The sequence below is a fragment of the Cricetulus griseus genome, chromosome 3 (assembly GCF_003668045.3).
Source record: "Cricetulus griseus strain 17A/GY chromosome 3, alternate assembly CriGri-PICRH-1.0, whole genome shotgun sequence".
Lineage (NCBI taxonomy): Eukaryota > Metazoa > Chordata > Mammalia > Rodentia > Cricetidae > Cricetulus > Cricetulus griseus.
Window position 1 is genome coordinate 185,964,638 of NC_048596.1, and position 17,904 is coordinate 185,982,541.

General features: G+C 46.6%; 1 protein-coding gene across 2 annotated transcripts; it reads right to left on the reverse strand.

Moving 5' to 3' along the window:
• Positions 1 to 1,163: 1,163 nt before the first annotated feature.
• Dhodh (dihydroorotate dehydrogenase (quinone)) lies at positions 1,164 to 15,726 on the reverse strand. Of its 2 annotated transcripts, none has more exons than XM_027405964.2 (9): positions 15,590 to 15,726; positions 13,470 to 13,682; positions 11,482 to 11,681; positions 9,803 to 9,885; positions 3,784 to 3,971; positions 3,233 to 3,346; positions 2,444 to 2,597; positions 1,953 to 2,112; positions 1,164 to 1,512 (listed from the first exon to the last, which is right to left on the reverse strand). In XM_027405964.2, the coding sequence occupies exons 1-9, from the start codon at positions 15,608 to 15,610 to the stop codon at positions 1,458 to 1,460; spliced, it is 1,188 nt and encodes a 395-aa protein (XP_027261765.1). In that variant the 5' UTR covers positions 15,611 to 15,726; the 3' UTR covers positions 1,164 to 1,457. The 2 variants fall into 2 exon arrangements, with proteins under 2 accessions (XP_027261765.1, XP_027261766.1); XM_027405965.2 differs by having other exon boundaries at positions 15,550 to 15,613.
• Positions 15,727 to 17,904: the final 2,178 nt, after the last annotated feature.

A 17,904-nucleotide genomic window follows, 5' to 3' on the forward strand; every position in this document is an offset into this window, starting at 1 on the left:
TCCAGAGTGCTGGGGTTAAGTATGCACCACCCCTCCCCCCAGCTGGGAGAGTACTGTATTTTTGTGATGGTGGTGGTGGTGGTTTTTCAAGACAGGTTTCCCTATGTAATAGTTCTGGCTGCCCTGGAACTCACTCTGTAGACCAGACTGGCCTCCAACTCACAGATACCCACCTGCCTCTGCCTCCCAAGTTTTGGGATTAAAGGCCTGTACCAAAACCACCTGGCACAGTACTGTATTTTTTATCTTGAGAACAATGTATAGTGTCCTGGTTAGTTTTTAGGTCAGCTTGACACAGCCTAGAATCATCAAAAGCAGGAACCTCAACTGAGAAAAATGCCCCCATGAGATTGGCCTGTGACACATTTTCTTGACTGATACAGGAGGGCCCAGACCTCTGTGGGCGGGGCCACCCTGGGCAGGTGGTCCTGGGTACTGTAAGAAAGCAGGCCGAGCAAACCACAAGGAGCACGCCAGGAAAAAGCAGCCCTCCATGGTCTCCGCATTGAATACTGCCCTGCTTGAGATCTTGTTGTGACTTTCTCTTTGTGATGGAGTGTGACACAGAAGTATAAGACAAAATAAACCCTTTTTTCACAGAGTTGTTTTTGGTAATAGTGTTTTATCACAGCAAAAAACAAAACAAAACAAAACTCTAAGACACATAGTGCTTTTGAAATTTAAGCAGTAATGTGATGTGCTTTGGAGAATCACACAGAAGCACTCATGAGGGAAAGTAATGGTGACATTCACCGAATCAAATGTTTCAACAATAGTATACACTAGCAATGGTGTGTGTGTGTGTGTGTGTGTGTGTGTGTGTGTGTGTGTGTGTGCGCGCGCGTGCGCGCGCGCGCGTGCGTGCACAGAGAAAGTGTGCAGAGAAAGAGAAGGATAAAGAAGCCATTGTGACAAATGGTGACCCCTGGTAGATCAAAATGAAGGACCCAGACTTCACTGACTATTCCTGCAACTTTCAACTATGTTTGAAATATTCTCAAAATAAAGTCAGAAATGTAAAATAAATCAAGTCAACTGAATGACAGAGTCCTGGGATCACCCCCACCCCCACCACCACCAGGGAATAGAGGCCCAGAAAGACCTTCAGCATCTGGGCAGGGATCTGCCCCCCCCACCCCCCCACCCCCCAGGGAGGGACAAGATTTGAAAACAGATTGAAATGGCTTTATTTTCTCCATGATTTTTCCTCCCAAAGAGCCAATGTCCTTATAATACTGAGGGATCCCAGGACTTAGATCCAGAAAGTGACTGTAGAGTTCATGGTCTCATTAGAGAAAGCCTTTACTGTCTAGTGATAACCGTGACTGGCTTATGCAGTCCAGCCAGGTCACACAGTCAAGGGACATAGCTTGAGACAGATCTTCCTCTTATGATGCAGCCACAAGGCTTGCTTGAGTTGGTGGGCACGTTCTGGATGGGGCATCTGGCAGGAACCGTCACCTCCGATGATCTGCTCCAATGGCTTCTGTGACTGTGTTAAAACCCCGCTCTCTGGACAGAAAACAAATAGCCTGTCCTAAGGAAGCCCACACTCACCATGAGCACACCGCTTACCACACCGTCCCACCCAACACACCTTACAACCACTGCTACTCTGCCCTCACCCAGGCCCCTGCACATATGTACAGCCAGGCCTTCTGTGCAGGAAGGGAAGTGACTTTATAACCTGCAGCTTCCAGACACTGAGTCAATGTAAATTACTACTTCATCCTCCATGCCCGGCCCCTGGGCAAGTGGCAAGTCCTGCCTTGTAATGAGCCCTGCCTCAGAAGCATTCTGAATTCCTCTGGCACTGTTTGTCCTTGGCCAAAGCTGCAGCAGAGAAATCGTCCCACCCTGCCCTCAGTGTTCCCTCCGGCCCTCTGGGAGTACACAATAGACTGATGACAAGTGTCACTTTCTACGTCTCAGCTGCATCGAACCCTACTCACTTTAGAAGTGCCTCCAGCTCACGCTTGACCCTGACCACGACGGGTGGCCCCAGGAAGGTGAGGGCCGTGTACAGCTGCACCAGGGAGGCCCCTGCCTGAATCTTCTCCAGCGCATCTTGCCCACTGCTCACACCACCAACCCCGATAATGGGAATCCTGCCTGGAGAGAAGCACATAGCAAGGCCGGGAAGGGAGGGCTAAAGACCCAGGGCTCCATCAGGCCTCAGTCCCAGCAAACACAGCCGATGAGGGCAGAACCAGAGTTCTCAGCAAACACAGTGAATGAGGGAAGATCCAGGACCTCACATTTGTCCAAAGAAGTCTTGCCTTAGCCAGGCAATGGTGGCACATGCCTTTAATCCCAGCACTAGGGAGGCTGTGAGTTCCAGGCCAGCCTGGTCTACCAAGTGAGTTCCAGGACAGCCAGAGGTGTTAAACAGAGAAATCCTGCCTCAAACAAACAAACAAACAAACAAACAAAAAAGCCTTACCTTGAGTGAGGGTGTACATCTCCCGGATGGTCTGGGTCGACAGATCTCGGAGTGGCTTCCCGCTCAGTCCTCCCATCTCAGAACGCAGAGCACCTTGGAGGCCAGTCGGGCGACTCACTGTGGTGTTTGTGACAATTAATCCATCAATGCCCAGCTGCAGCACAAGACAGAAAAAGAGCCTTAAGCCATGGATCTGAAGTACTCAAGGAAACTGTCTTTTGAGGATTGAAGCAGCCACCAGGCCAGGGGCCAGCTCTGCAGAGCAAGACCCTCACAGGCCTCACCTACATCTTGATTGGAGAAGCCATCAGAATTAGCCTCTCAATGCTGAAGACACAGCAGCATCTCCTGCTGAACCCATCACAGTGCCTACACAGAGTTTGACCCTTAGAACAAGCTGTCTGTGAGTATCTCAGGGAGTACACAGTAGAACAAGACTGAAGTCCAGAACAGCAGACTGTGTTCCTACTACCTTTTTAGCCAGAGAAGCCTGGTGTTTACACCAGCTGGAAAGGAACAGACACCATTCTAAGTCCCAGGTGAGACTGGCAGAGACTAGCACAGGCCTCAGACTTTCTGGATGAAGACAGATCAGAAGCAAGAAAAAGACTCACCAAACACATTTTCAAACTCACTGTTTGCTACCAGATGAACTATACAATGACAGACAATCAACCAGCTGTCCACTTCACACAGAGGAAGTCACCAATCATGCCCTTCTGTGTTATCCCAGCAGCAGTGGACGATGAAGGCTACCCCCACCCTGCCCTGGACCACCCCAACTCAAACCTCTCTCGCCACACTGGCAATGTCCTCCTTGTCCTGGGCCGTGAGGTCGGGGGCGATCTTCACCAGCACTGCTGGCTTCTGCGCTCCCTTCAAGGCGTCCCTCTCCTGCAGCACCTAGGTTGACAAGCCAGAGATGGGGACCCAGCCCATAGCCCCGCAGTGCAGGCCAGCATTTTCACCTAAGGTCAACTAAAGCGCCAGCAATTCCCCCACCCCCGCACCCCCCGCCGAGATAACTGCTCAAGGGTTTTGATTTTGTTCCTGAAAACAAACAAGGAGGTGTGTCACAAGTGCTGAGCATTCACAGTTCTGGGGACAGAGTGATACATGGGAGCCCCGCCTGCTCTGCTCTGCTTGCCTGTGGTTTTAAAGCAGTGAACTGTCTATTGTGTATGACCGGGGCTGTGAGACATGAGAGGGTACTTGGAAAATGTGTGATGAGGGCTCCTAGGCCAGCTGTGAAGAACAGTTTCTCCTCAGTTGTCCTGAATCTTCACCTGAAGAATGAAAAGGAGTAAGGACAACAGGCATGTGATGGTGTAATGACACACCTTGGCCAGCAGGCGGCGCAGCTCAGCCTTTCCCTGTAGGCTCCTCAGACCAGCAGTGTTGGGACTGGACACATTCACCACCAGGTAGTCAGCCAAGGGGCCCAGGACACGAACACCCTCTACATAGTCTGCAGCAGCATCCTCCGAAGTCTTATTCTTCCCCAGGTTTATTCCCAGAGGCAGCCCATCTGTAAATATCAAGAGTGTGTCCCCACAGTTTCCCAGGCAACATTCAGAGTACAGGTGGGGCTCCCCTGAACCAGATGATGGAGAATGTGAACTGTCTGATCCTGGGGCTGCTGCCTGATGACTTAGAACCACTTCATCCTCTCTATATGGCAAGTGTGTGCACCTTCAAGGATGCTTCCTGTGTACTAAGCCTTTCATCTTTTAAATTTTAATGGGGAAACCAGAAGCTTAAATACTAGGAAAAAAGCAAAAACAATAGGAAGCTGGGTGTGATGGGCACTTGTAATCCCAGTTCTCAGGTATAGGTAAGGAAAAGTTCAAGGTCAACTTAGCTAGTTCAAGGCCAACCTGGCCGATATGAGACCCAGTCTCAAAAAAGAAGCAGGGCTATGGAGATTCTATCTCAGTGATATACCACATGCTTGGCATACAGGGGACCCCCAACAGCAGCCTCAACATCAAAGAAACTTCAAGAAGTTACTAAGGGACCCATTTCCAGCAGATCACACAGATCTTCTCCTCCAGGCTTCCCCCACCTGGCCAGGGGATTGGTCTGCGATCTTCACTCTCCCTCCTGTCCCCAAGTTCCAATCTCCCAGCCTTATCCCAACCTTGTAGCAGACTACCTGCTGAGGCCTCACCTTCATCTCTGTTCTCATTCCCAGGCCTCTGTGCAGACCCTGGTGGCACACCCAGCTCTCCTCCTCCTGTGGACTCTCCCACCACCACTGCTTCTAACCCATCCTCAATCATTAGTGTCAGCTCCCAACACCTAGAAACACTTTCTACCCAAGACTGCCAGTGGCAGGGTTCTGGCAGGATCTCAGAAGCATTCCCTACCAGGCAACCAATCCAGTTACCACACCCCCCCTGAGGGGGGGGCAACAGAAACCAAGGAACTGAACATCACCCCAACAAAAACAAGACCAGATATCAGTACCTAGAATTACAATCTTCTCAAACCCAGATGCCTAGACACCAGTGTAAAAACCCAGTAACAGCCAGAACGACATGTCTCCACTAGAGCCCAGCAACCCTACCACAGCAGGCTCCGAGAAATGCAATACAGGGAAGCGTAAGACAAGGCTCTCAGAATAGCTATTATGAATACGTTCAAGGTCCCTAAAGAAGATATGAATAAACCCATTAATGAAAACACAAACAGTGCAATGAAATGAAGAAAATTGTTCAACACATGAAAGAGGAAATGGAATTGCTAAAGAAAACCCAAATTGAGGTAAAGCTGGAAATGAAAAATTTAGGAACTAGAACAGAAATCTTAGAAGCAAGCCTCACCAAAATCATACAAGAAATGGAAGACAGAGTCTCAAGCACTGAGGACAAGATAGGAGACAAGGATACTGCAGTCAAAGAAAATGTTAAATCTACAAAAAAAGAAAGAAAACAAAATCCAGGCAAAAAACATCCAGGAAATCTAGGATACTATGAAAACAACAAAAATCTATAAGTAACAGGGATAGCAAAAGGAGAAGAAACCCAGGTCAAAGGCACAGAAAATATTTTCAACAAAATCACAGATGAAAAGTTACCTAACCTAAAGAAGGAAGTGCCTATCATGGTATAAGAAACAAATAGAACACCAAACGGACTGGACCAAAAATAAATTCCCCACAACACATAATAATCAAAAAACAGAATGTACAGAACCAAGAAAGAATACCAAAAGCCACAATAGAGAAAGACCAGATAACATATAACGGCAGACAAACCTATTAGAATAACCCCTGACTTCAATCGAGACTCTAAAAGTCAAAGGTCCTGGGCAGACATTCTACCACAGATGCCAGCCCAGACTACTATAGCCAGCAAAACGTTTAATCACAGAGATGAAGAAAGAATGACAATCTACAATAAAATGAAACTTAAGTGGTTTCTGTCTACAAATCCAGCTTGATAGAAGGTGCTACAAGGAAAACTTCAGCCTGAATAAATAATCTCAGACCAGCAAATCAAAAGGGAAGGGGCCTACGCCATAACAATAATATAACAGGAATCAACAAACACTGATATCAGTGGCCTCAATTTCCCAATAAATAAGACACAGACTAAAAAATTGGGTTCAAAAATAGGATTCATTCTTTAACTGCATCCAAGAAACATACTTTAACGTCAAGGATAGATATCACCTCAGAGTAAAAGGATGGAAAAAGATATTCCAAGCAAATGGACAAGAAAGCAAATGAGTGAAGCCATTTTAATATATGACAGAATAGACTTCAAATCAAATCTAATCAAGAGATAGATAGGGAAGGAAACTACATACTCATCAAAGGAAAAACCCACCAAGAGGATATTGAAATTCTAAACATCTATGCACCAAGCACAAAGGCATCCAAGTTCATAAAAGAAACTCTACTATAGCTTAAATCACATGGGACCCCTCCGCACACACACACATAGTGGGATACTTTGATACTCCCCAACTCTCGACAATAGACAGGTCATCCAGACAAAAACTGAACAAAGAAATGATGGAGCTAAATGATGTGTTAAACCAAATGGACCTAATTTATAGAACATTTCACCCAAACACAAAACGTTTCTTCTCAGCACCTCATGGAACTTTCTCCAAAACTGACCATATACTAGGCCATAAAGCAAGTCTCAAAAGATACAAGAAAACTGAAATAATACCCTATCATACCACCACAGATTAAAGCTGAATATCAACAACTACAAAAACAACAGAAAGCTTACAAACTCATGGAAACTGAACAACTGAAACTGAACAACTCACTACTGAATGAAAAATAGGTCAAAACAAAACAAAAACCCAAAACTTTATGTAGCACTAAGTGCCTACATAAATTAGAGAGATTTCATACTAGCACACCTGAAAGCTCTAGAACAACAAGAAGTCACACCCAGGAGGAGTAGATGGCAGGAAATAATCAAACTCAGGGCTGAAATCAATGAAATAGAAACAGACAAAAATAATGCAAAGAATCAATGAAACGAAGAGTTGGTTCTTTGAGAAAACCAGTAAGATTGACAAACCCTTAGCCAAATTAATTAAAAGGAAAAGAGGAAAGATCCAAATTAACAAAATTAGAGATGAAAAGGGTGACATAACAACAGACACCAAGGAAATCCAAAGAATCATAGGGATGTATTTTAAAAACCTATACTCTACCTAAATGGAAAATTGAAAAGAAATGAATAATTTTCTTGATACATACCATCTACTAAAGTTAAATCAAGATCGGATAAGCAATGTAAACAAACTTATAACCCCTAGTAAAATAGAAGCAGTCATAAAAGCCTTCCAACCAAAAAATGCCCAGTGCCAGATGGTTTTAGTGAAGAATTTGACCAGACTTTCAAAGAAGTTGTTGGCCAAAGGGGCCCCATGAGAATACCCAAACAACCCAGGCTATTGTCAAGGATATTGGTTGCTCTCTGAAAACTGACAAGGCCCTATTGCTAAAGACAACACCTACACAAGTTATTAAATAGGGAGAAGTCGAGCTGGTGCCTACCTACAGCCTTCATCCCTCTGGTGGTGTCCATGGTACTGGGAGGTATTCTGCATGTTACCAAAGGAGAAAGGTAAACACCAACCCCGCTACACATCTTTTGATCTACAATGATGACCTGCCCTGGATGCACTAGTGAAACAGTAGCACAAAGCTGCGGGAGTAACCAACCGGTATCTGATTGTATTTAAGGCCCAATCCATGAGATGGAACCCATCCCCAACACTGACTGCATGGGTGGCCAAGGATCTGAGTCCAGACAAATCAGGGACATGGGAAAAAAAACAAATACTACTGCTCTTCTTGAAGTATGTAGCAATAAAATGACTCCCAATGACACTTGCTGTATTCATAGATCAGTGGTTTGAGAGATAACAAAAGAGAGAGTAGGCAGGTATTGATGGGCATGTCAGCAAGAACAACCTGAATCTCATGAGCCTTGGTCAAGGGACTGTATGTGAAATGATTAAAAACAAAAGTATAAAACACTGGAGGCCACACATGGAAATTCAGTCTGCAGGAGGATTGCTGTAAGTCTGAGGCCAGCCTGAGCTACACAGGAAAACACTAGGAAATGTTTTCAACTATCATGCCTAAAAAGTAGATGGAAGTGTGTAATAAATCTTTCTTGTTCTCTGAGAAAAGAACTTATAATTAGGGTGATGATACATCTCTGTAGCCTCAAGACACTCCTGGGGCCTGGGTGTAATTACTCACACCTGCCCCCTGTCACTCTCAAAAGGCCAAGCCTCTAGAAAAATGCTCTTTCAGACTCATGTTCTCTTTGGCAGAAAGGAGTTTCCTGGATTCATCTTTATTACAACTCAACTTTCTTACAACTCCTAGCATATCAGTGGCCCAGGCTGCTGTCCATCTGCCAATCCAGCCAGACCTAGAACACCAAGTCAGCTCACCCATACCAGGCCAGGGAGGACACGGGTAACATCCCCCACTGTATTGCTAGCCCCCTTCTCACAGTCCATCTCTCACAACCCGTCATCTTCTGGGTCATCAACTTAAAAGTAGGATTTGTGTAATTTCCTAAGTGGGCTGGGTGGAGCCAGGGATTAGACTATGTACAGAACAAGGTCTCAAAGCTTCAAGTCTAGCACCCAGCAAGCCAGGATCACTGTAAGCTTTAGCACAAGTAAACTGGATTGAGAGTATGGCTTCCAAGAGGCAACTGAGCCTTTCATTAGTGGTCACCTGCCCACAGTCACAGTTCTGGAGTCAGGAAGGCTGAACTACACTTTACACAAAGCACAGTCTCTTCTATCCACTAGGATTCCTAGGCATGGTGCTGATGAAAAGTTTCTATGAGGCTGCTAGCTGTCAGTAGACACATGTAGGCAGGGCAAAGACACAGAACTTGGCCTCACTCCAGTGACTGTGAGGGCACAGAATGAGGGTGAAGGGTGGACACAGGACAATGGCAATAAACCTAGCCCACAGAAGGCATTAAAACGAAGAAACGGAAGGCAGGAGGCAGGAGGCAGGAGAACGCCACAAACCACAAACATCGTGTTCAAGGTTCTACAGGGCTGGCAGACCCGGTTCCGTCAAAACCAGGGGTTTTTTTAAACATTGTCATTTCCTGTTCCCACCCTCTGAACTCGTCAAATGCTTCAGCCCTCTCTTCCTTAGCTCCTCAAATAAATGCAGAAGTCCTTGGCTTAATTGTCACACTATGGGGACATCAAATGAGACTAAGGCCTCCTGAAAGACATTCCAGAGGCAAAGGAGAAAAATCTCCATGGACTGCAGAAGCCACACAGGGAGACATGGGGAGGGGGGCCACCACCCAGGGCTTTGACCCCAAAATGCACTTCAGAGAGCCATGCAGACCACAGAGGACAAACTGGAGCATCTCCATGAGAATCCAACAAAAGCAAAGGTTGTTTCCGAAGTGAGATTTGAGGACAGCTGGTCCCCTGAGTGGAAGGACAGGAGTGTGACAACTCTATTCTCTTCTGTAGCTCTTCCAGAACTAATACACACTATTTACACAGTGAACAGAAGGACAGCAGCAGGGCGGGATGTGGGAAGATGAACTCGGGGTGCATCTTAGCTCCACACATGCTCTCTGCTGATCTTCAAGCCCCTAAGTTAGGACACAATTCAGGTTCCATGGATGCCAGAGACCAGCAAGGTTTTGCTGAATTATGCCATCTGGTTGAGACCTTTGAGGCTGTGGTAGAAGCTGGACAATCCCCTGAGTTGTTCTGTGGGGTTTTAATTGTTTGCTCATTTGTTTCTTATTGCTGAATCCCATGCCCTCCCCATGTTTCTTTGTAATAGAGTTAGAAAGTCCCTCCCACAACACCTGAGTTTACCTGCAGTGAGCTTGTTCTGCTTCTGCTGTCTGGCCCGTAGCCTGTGTTCCACCACTGAGAGCCCGTGGCTGTTGAATCCGTACCTGGAGCACATAAACCCACAGGTAAAGGGTGGAATTAAAAGGTGGCAGTTTGGAAAACGTACCTGAGACCATTTCCATGCTCTCACCACTGGTTATGCTTCATTGTCAACTAGATGTGACTTAGAGTCACCATGGAAAAACACCTGTTATGTGTCTGGAAGACTGTTTCTGGGAAGGTTGAATGGAGCAGGGAAGACCCACCGCAAACATGGGCAGCACCATGGACTCACACCCCAGCTGAGCAAGACGGAGAAAGAGACCCAAGCACCAGCATCTTTCCCTTGCTGCTTCCTCACTGTAGGTACAGAGTGACCCTCTGCCTCAGGCTCCTGCCACCGGGAGGGCGTGTCCCCTCAAACTGTGAACCAAAATACCTGCCCCCATTCCTTAAGCTGCCTGCTGTCAGTTATTTTGTGCTAGTGACAAGAATGATAACAAATGAGATCTGGTTACATCACTTTGTTGCTTGCAGCCAGAGCAACACTGCATGGACTGTGGCATGTGGGTCTGCAGGTGTAAATACCCATCCGTTAGCATGCCTATACTGAACACACACTGTGTATATGAGCAAGAAGGCTAAGTTCGCACATGCCCAAGAGCACAGGTGCCTGTCCCTCACCACTCCCTGTCCCAAGTACCATCATCCTAAGACCCGAAGTCACTTGTAACAGCCAAATCAGAAACACAAGTATTTTGTCTGGCCAGTCCTAAAGACATCAGTCCCTGCCTGTAATGCAACAGAAAGATCTATGACTTGTAAATCAGTTTCCTGAAACAAGCAGTAGGAAGCACTGCCACAGGCCTGCCAAAATCCCCACAAGGAGGTTCTCCAAAAATCTCCTAGCAAAAAGTACGAAGGTCTTCCCTTTGCAGTTATACTAACTATACAGAACAACAAACCGCAAGGCTTCATACAGTCGAAGGATTCTCCTCCTAAGAGCAGCTGTACATTTGAATACCATGTCCCTGTTCATTGAAAGCAAGGGTCACCTGTACAGTACCAACGCTGCTGACAGCTTGTGGCCACCAGCCCTGGCCAAGTGAGAGGAACCAGAAGTAAAGGCATTGGGGAACCAGAAACCAATAAAAAGAGGACGATAGTTAACCAATGATTTTTACATTGACTGCAGGTTAAAATGACTTTAGAACACACTGTTTATAATTAAATCATAATAATTAAAAATATAATAATTATAAATGTATTATCAAGTTCACTAGTTTTTAATGCATCATTAGAATATTTCAAATTACATGTGAGATCATTATATTCCTGTTAGCCAACATTGGACAAAGGCAATAGAGCAACAATGTAAAAAAGCTCACACTGAAGCCCAACAGCCCAAGCCTTCCCAAGCTGTTCTTTGCAACCAGCACCAGCTCTCAGAGCCTCAGTGGGAACACCTGGTAAAATCCTAACAGCTGTTTCCCAAGGTTGGGGCGAGAGCTGCCTAGTACACAACAGGTGTTCAAAGGTGCTCCTGACTATCCCAAAGGACAGACTGTCCACTGATCATATGAGAAAAGCACAAAGCAGGTTCCATCTCAGAGATCCCAGCAGGGGAGGAGATGTCCCTATGACTTTGAGCCACCACCTACCTGTTAATGACAGCTTGGTCCTCCGGGAGGCGGAACACTCTGGGTCTGGGGTTTCCTTCCTGAGGCTGGGGAGTCACACTTCCTACCTCGACAAACCCAAAGCCCAGTTTGTAGAGGCCATCTACAGCTTCCCCGTGCTTGTCAAATCCCGCAGCAATCCCTACCGGATTTCGGAATTTATGGCCCAGGACTCTCACTTCCTGGGAAGGAGACAGGTCAGAGGTATAAGCAGCTATACCAAGTGGTTCTCACAGCAGGGATCCCAGCATACTGTATAAGAATTCCCCTGGAGCTTGCTAAGCATCACTGGGCCCAGAAAATAGGGATCTTTGGGAGGAAGGACACCCTGGGGTATCTATCTGCATCAGCATTCTTCAGGTGCTTCTGATGTCTGCTGGAGTCTGTCACCAGGGGGTCTCAAGGCAGTGGGGAGAGAAAGATAGTGTCCCACCACAAGTGAAGAGGAGACAGGTGCTGTCTTGCACAATTACTGTGTATCTTCCTATCTACTCAACCTGGGCAGGAGAAGTCAAGGCAAGGCTTGGTGTCACCAGCCTTGAGGCTACTCTGACACCAGGGAGTACCACATAGCAAAGCCTGTAGCCAGCCTAGCATACAAGCCCTAGCTGGCCCTTCCTCCATAACTGTCAAGAAGCCAGCCCATGGGCACCATGGAGAGCTGAAGGGTGGACACTGGCAGGCAATGGTGTTGCCAGTGAGCTCTTAGAGGCCAGTCCCCAAGGGGAAAGCCACATGCTCTCAAAATCCACAGGAGACGAGAATGAGCACAAGGAAGGTAAAAATGTGCACGCAGCACTTCATAACCATGAGGCGAGAAGTTCAGCTAGAACAGGCCCTCCTTGAGGCTACCCTCAAGCCAGTTCTCATCCCTGGCTGTGTGACAGAGCCTGGGGTGTTGCTGTCAGGCTTCTTTGAGATTATGGTAAAACCGGTCAATCAGGAGACCGGGTCAGCCAAGCATTCCAGAAGCACCCAGCCATCCCCCTCCCCCAGGAGAGTCTCGTCATGATAGAAAACTGAAGACTTAGGAAACCGAGAAAGGTGAATCGGGCTAAGAGTATCAACCGGCCTGGCTATCGGGGAACAGGGACCACTGCGCACAGTGGTGCATACTGTGTGATCCCACTTACTCACTTGCCTCTCAGAAGCTGAGATTCTGAAATCATTTGGGACCCCAAGTTTGAGACCAACCTGGACAACCCAGGCCCATCTCAAAGGGGGAGCATTCAGAGAGACAGTAGAAGGGCCACACTGGCTCTGTTATAAATGGTGCCAGGTGGGCCACAGGAGTGAGTTGTGGCTGAATGTGGCTGGGGCAGGAGGTTGCCTAGGACTTAAGTCCTCCACCCCTCAGGGTGATGACTACAGCCAGGGTCTGCTTCTGATGGGGGGAAAGGACGGACCCATCAGGCCAGGCTGCAGCACCCACTCTGACACTTCACACCTATCCAGACAGAGGACACAGTATCTACAAGTGATAGCCCTTCCCTGCTGACCCTGTCCCCTGCATCCAGTAGCTGCTTAATGACTCCAGAAGATGTTCCTGTTCAGCAGAGGGATCTCAGCAAGGCAGGCCAGTGACCAAGGTTGGATACTGGAGTCAAACTCTATAGGTTTGAATCCTGGTCCTGCCACCTCCCAGCTGTGTGACCTTGGGCAAGTCACTTACTTAGTCTGTACCTCAGTTTCCTGATTTGTAGATGGAGATGAGATAGGACCTCCCTCAAAGGGTATCTGTGAGGATTAAAGCTGTAAGCACCGGCTATATGCTGAGTGCTGTTCTGTAAGTACAGGGTGTAACACAGAAGAAAAGTCCCTTCCTCGGGCTGGGCTCCAGGTCCCAGCTGCTTGTGAACCTGCAGCTCTGGTTTTCAAAAGCCCAGTGGCAGCAGAGGAATACCGAAGTGCTGAAGGATGTGACCTCCCCTACAAACACAAATGTAACACAGGGTGACCGGGGGACCTACCAGCATGTCAGAGTCCTGAAATGTAGCTCGAGGAAGGAGCCCCAGGGACGTGAAGCGAATAGCTAGCCGGTGGGCTGATTCTGGGTCTAGCAGCCTCTGCAGGGCTGGCATCAGATATTCAGCATAGAAATGGTCATCGCCCGTGGCTGTCAGGTAAGAGGTGAAGAGAAGTCCTCCTCCCCCAAGGATGATGGCTGCATCCAGGGCCCGCTTCTAGTGGGGGAGAGAAAAGGCCCCATGGGGAACCCCATCAGACCAGCCTGCAGTACCCTTCCTGACCCTTCACACCTGCCCAGAGGACATAACAACTACACAAAGTGACAGTCCTTCCCTGCTCACACTGTCCCCCTTCATATCCTGCCCACTTACACATCTACAAAGGTAGATGCAGTACCTACACTGCTTACATGGGTTCTAGCCCTGAATATTTTCCTAAGGACCAGGCAGGGAATTTTCAAGACAGGCAGTACTGCCCCCTAGGGGTCACATGGGAAAATTTTTACTAGTTAATGAGGGAATGATGCTAATACATTTGGTGTGGAGAAATCAGTCCTGTCAATATTCTTCTTTAATTAAAGCTAACACACTAGTTTCCCTATGTACTGTATGATGTTTGAACTTGCTATTGCTATTTATGTAGGTTAAGAAAAGAAAACTTCCTATTATCTGAGGATAATAGGAGAGGCAAGGGGCAAGCTATAGTTCACCACACAACCACATGGTTTACATGTACAGGGTGACTTTTACAGAAATAAAGATACCTTGTAATTTAAGGACAATTGTACAGTTTGCACAAAACATTACTAAGACTTGGTCACTGTTCCTAAAACCCCACCAGAAAGGGTATACAGTGCTGTTTGTATACCAACGCACACCTTCTAAATAGAGGCTTAAACACCTGGCCATCTATGTAGGTGAACTGTGTTCTGACTTCTACATACTGAAATACATGTTTTCATTTCTCCTTTATACTGTAGTTAGGACATGGTGTCTATATTTTAAAATTATACCTAGAAAAGTTACTGGCCTGAAATGTCCTATGTGTATAATATAAAAGTGGTTGTAATACAAACATAGCTTCACACTCTGGGTAGAGAATCACTACCCTAGTTCAAAGGAGGCTCACAATGCTTTTTGATAATTATCACTGCCAGATGCCAAGTGGCTAATGCATTCATTCAATCCTTCACCAAAGGCAAGCAAACCACACCAGGTCCCTGTCCTTCAGAAGAGTGTTATCTATCTAATGAAGAGAGAAATTAATGGCCATGTAAACACAAACCCAAGAAAACTGACACGAAGAGATAAGTAATGGAAGGATCTTGAGGCTCCTTCCAGGCTAAAGTTGACTTTCCAAGGAGACACAAAAGCCAAAGAGGAGGAAGCAGCTGGAGAAGGAATCTCTAGGTGGCTGAAGCCAATGAGAAGGACCAGAGAATGGGGTAGAGGAAGACAGGTCTGTTTGGAACTAAAAGGAAAGCATTTCTTAAAGTAAGTTAGGAGAAATGTGGGGGTGTCAGCCAAAATACAGATTTGGGGGCTGGAGATGGTTCAGTGGTTAAGTGCAGAATTCGGTTCCAGCTCCCATGTCACAGCACAACCGCTCACCACAATCAGTGATTATATTTTTAATGGGATTTTTCCACTAAATAAGGAAGTAGAGGATGTGATCAGATTTGCCTGTACAGCAAACCAAGTATTCATTCTCCCTCCTCTGGAGGGAGAAATTCTCACGTGTCAAGAAACAATATCTGCGCACTCTTTCCCAAGCCAGGGACACAATCTACGGACTCTTCGCACGGGACTCCCATTCTAACCACACTTAATCTGGAAGGGTGGCCGCGTGTCTTATTTCATTCCGCCCTGGATCCTTTCCATAATGCTAGCCACCATGTGCTCACAGGGGCCCGATACTAGCTCAGTAAAAAAAAAAAAAAAAAAAAAAAGCCCGCGATCTCTCACAATCAACTCAGCCTCTGCCCAGCACGCTTGCTTTTTGCATGCCCCTAGCTGAGCACACATGCAGCCCACACTGCAAGGGCCCCAGCCTTTCAATCTCCCAGCCTCGTCCACTCCCAACCTGTTTTCCGAACAAGCGTAAGCACCCGCAACAGACTCACTCTCATCTGTCTCCACGCCATGCTCCTTCTGCCACTGGGCCCGCCTCTGCCTCCACTCCATTGGAGAATGTGGGCTCGGCTCCACCTATCTCCCAAGCCCTGCCTGCCGGCCCCGCCCCGATCCTAGATGCTGATTGGACGGTCGCACGCGTGCGCTCTGCCTGGAGCCGTGGCCCTTCCTCTCTGCTGCTTGTAGTACGTTGGAGTGTTCTGTTTGACCACTATCTTGCCATCTGAGGAATGCTCGTTAGGGCGCAGAGCTTGTCTGAAATTCCACACCCTTCCTTCTGTGCATCAATGAGGAAGAGGCTTCCAGAAGTCTCTGTAGTGGGGAACAGACTCCTCCGAAGTCTGCAGACTCGAACCCCAGCGCCCGGCAGTGTGCACTACCCTAATGCTTCCCTGCCCTTAGGAAGGAAACAAAGGACGATGCAGCCCGAAGGTTCTGCATGATGGTTTTTATGCCAGCGCTTTAGTATGGCCGTCACGGGCCCCTTCCTAAAACAGAAGAAAACTTGATTCTGTTTTACAGATCACACTCAATTAAACACGTTGTAAATCATAAATACATAGAATTTTACTTGCTAATTTAAAAAGGAAACGCTGTTGTGTTGATAAGTAAATATGGTTCTTATTTTATTTTTGAGACACTCACTGTGTAGCCCATGTTTCTCTAAAATTAATAATCCTCCTGCCTCAGGACCCAAGTGCCTGTGTGTCCACAGAGGCCAGAAGAGGGCATTGAATCACCTGGAACTGCAGCTACAGGTGGTTGGCCCTCAGAAAGAGCAGTCAGGGCTCTTAGCTGTTGAGCACTCTCAGGCACCCATTGTGATCTTAAACCTGTTGCATGTTCCTATTTGTCCCTTCCCCTTTCTACTGGTCCCTTCCTTCTCTGAAGTAGTTCTCCCCCACTTTAGGTCATAATTTGGAGCAAGTTGGGGGAAGTTGGAGAGATGGCTCCGCTCTTAACATTTGCTGGAGTTTGGTCCCCAGCACCATATAGGTGGCTCTCAACTGCCTGTAACACCAGTTTCAGGGGATCATATTCTTCTGGGGCACTGTACTCGTTAGCACATACCCACACGCAGACACATACACCTACGTATAATTTAAAATGATAAAAATAAATAAATTTTAAGTCTGTATTCTGCATATGAGGAAAAACAAACATACTTGGCTTTCTGAGATTGGCTTGCTTCATTTAACATGATCTCCATCCCATGCATTTCCCTGTAAATAATCTCATTTCATTCTTTTTAATGGCTGAATATTGTTCCATGCCTATGTATAACATGTTATCTGTTCATCTGTTTACTGATTCCATAACTTGGCTGCTGTGAATAGTGCTGGAAAAAAAAAAAAAAACATGGGTGTGGATGAACCTCTGTTGTCTGCCTTTGGGAATATACAAGTGACACAGCCAGGACTTTTTTGGTGGTAATTCCATGTTTGCTCATTTTAAATTTTTGTTCTGTGTGTGAGCGTTCAGGCACCAGTGGACTATGGCAGACATGTGGAGACCAGAGGATGACTCTCAGGAGTCAGTTCTCTCCACTTTGTTGAGAAGCAGGACCTCTCTTGTTTCTACAGCACTGCATACTCTGGGCTAGCAGGCAATCCTGGGTCTATCTCCCAACAACCTGTAGGAGTGCTGGGATTACAGATGCTTACCACTGTATCCTGTGGGTTCTGGGGTTCTGACTCAGGCCATCAGGCTTTCACATGTAACAGCTGTGCCAATTTATAGTCTCACGGGCAGTGTTCAAGATTTCCCTTTTGGCTGGATCTTTGCCAACACAGTTGTTTCTTTTGTTCATGAAATAGATGCTGAGGATTGAAACTGAATGTCAACGTAGCTATGATCTGCATGTCCATGAAAGCTAAGGGTGCTGAACATTTCTTCGTAGGACTTCTTGCCCATTCGAGCTACTCTAGAGACATGTATGCTCATTTCGTTTGCCCATTTGTTGATTAGATTACTTGGGGGGAGAGTTGATATTTATGTTTGTTTTTTTATATGCTAGATATTAGTCCGCTGTCAAATAAGTAGCCAACAAAGCTTTTCTACCATGCTGTAGTCTGCTTCTTACTCTCCTAACTGTTTCCTTTGCTGAACAGATTTTTTAATTTGATACTTTTAAACTTCCAACTGCCAATCCTTGCTGTTTCTGAGGTTATTGGATCCCTGTTCCTAAAGTCCTGGCCTATGCCTATATCTTGAGGATTTTTTTCTTCTATTGGTATCAAAGTTCCAGGTCTTTGATCAGTTTTTCAGTTGATTTTGGATTGGGGGGGATCTAGTTTTATTCTTC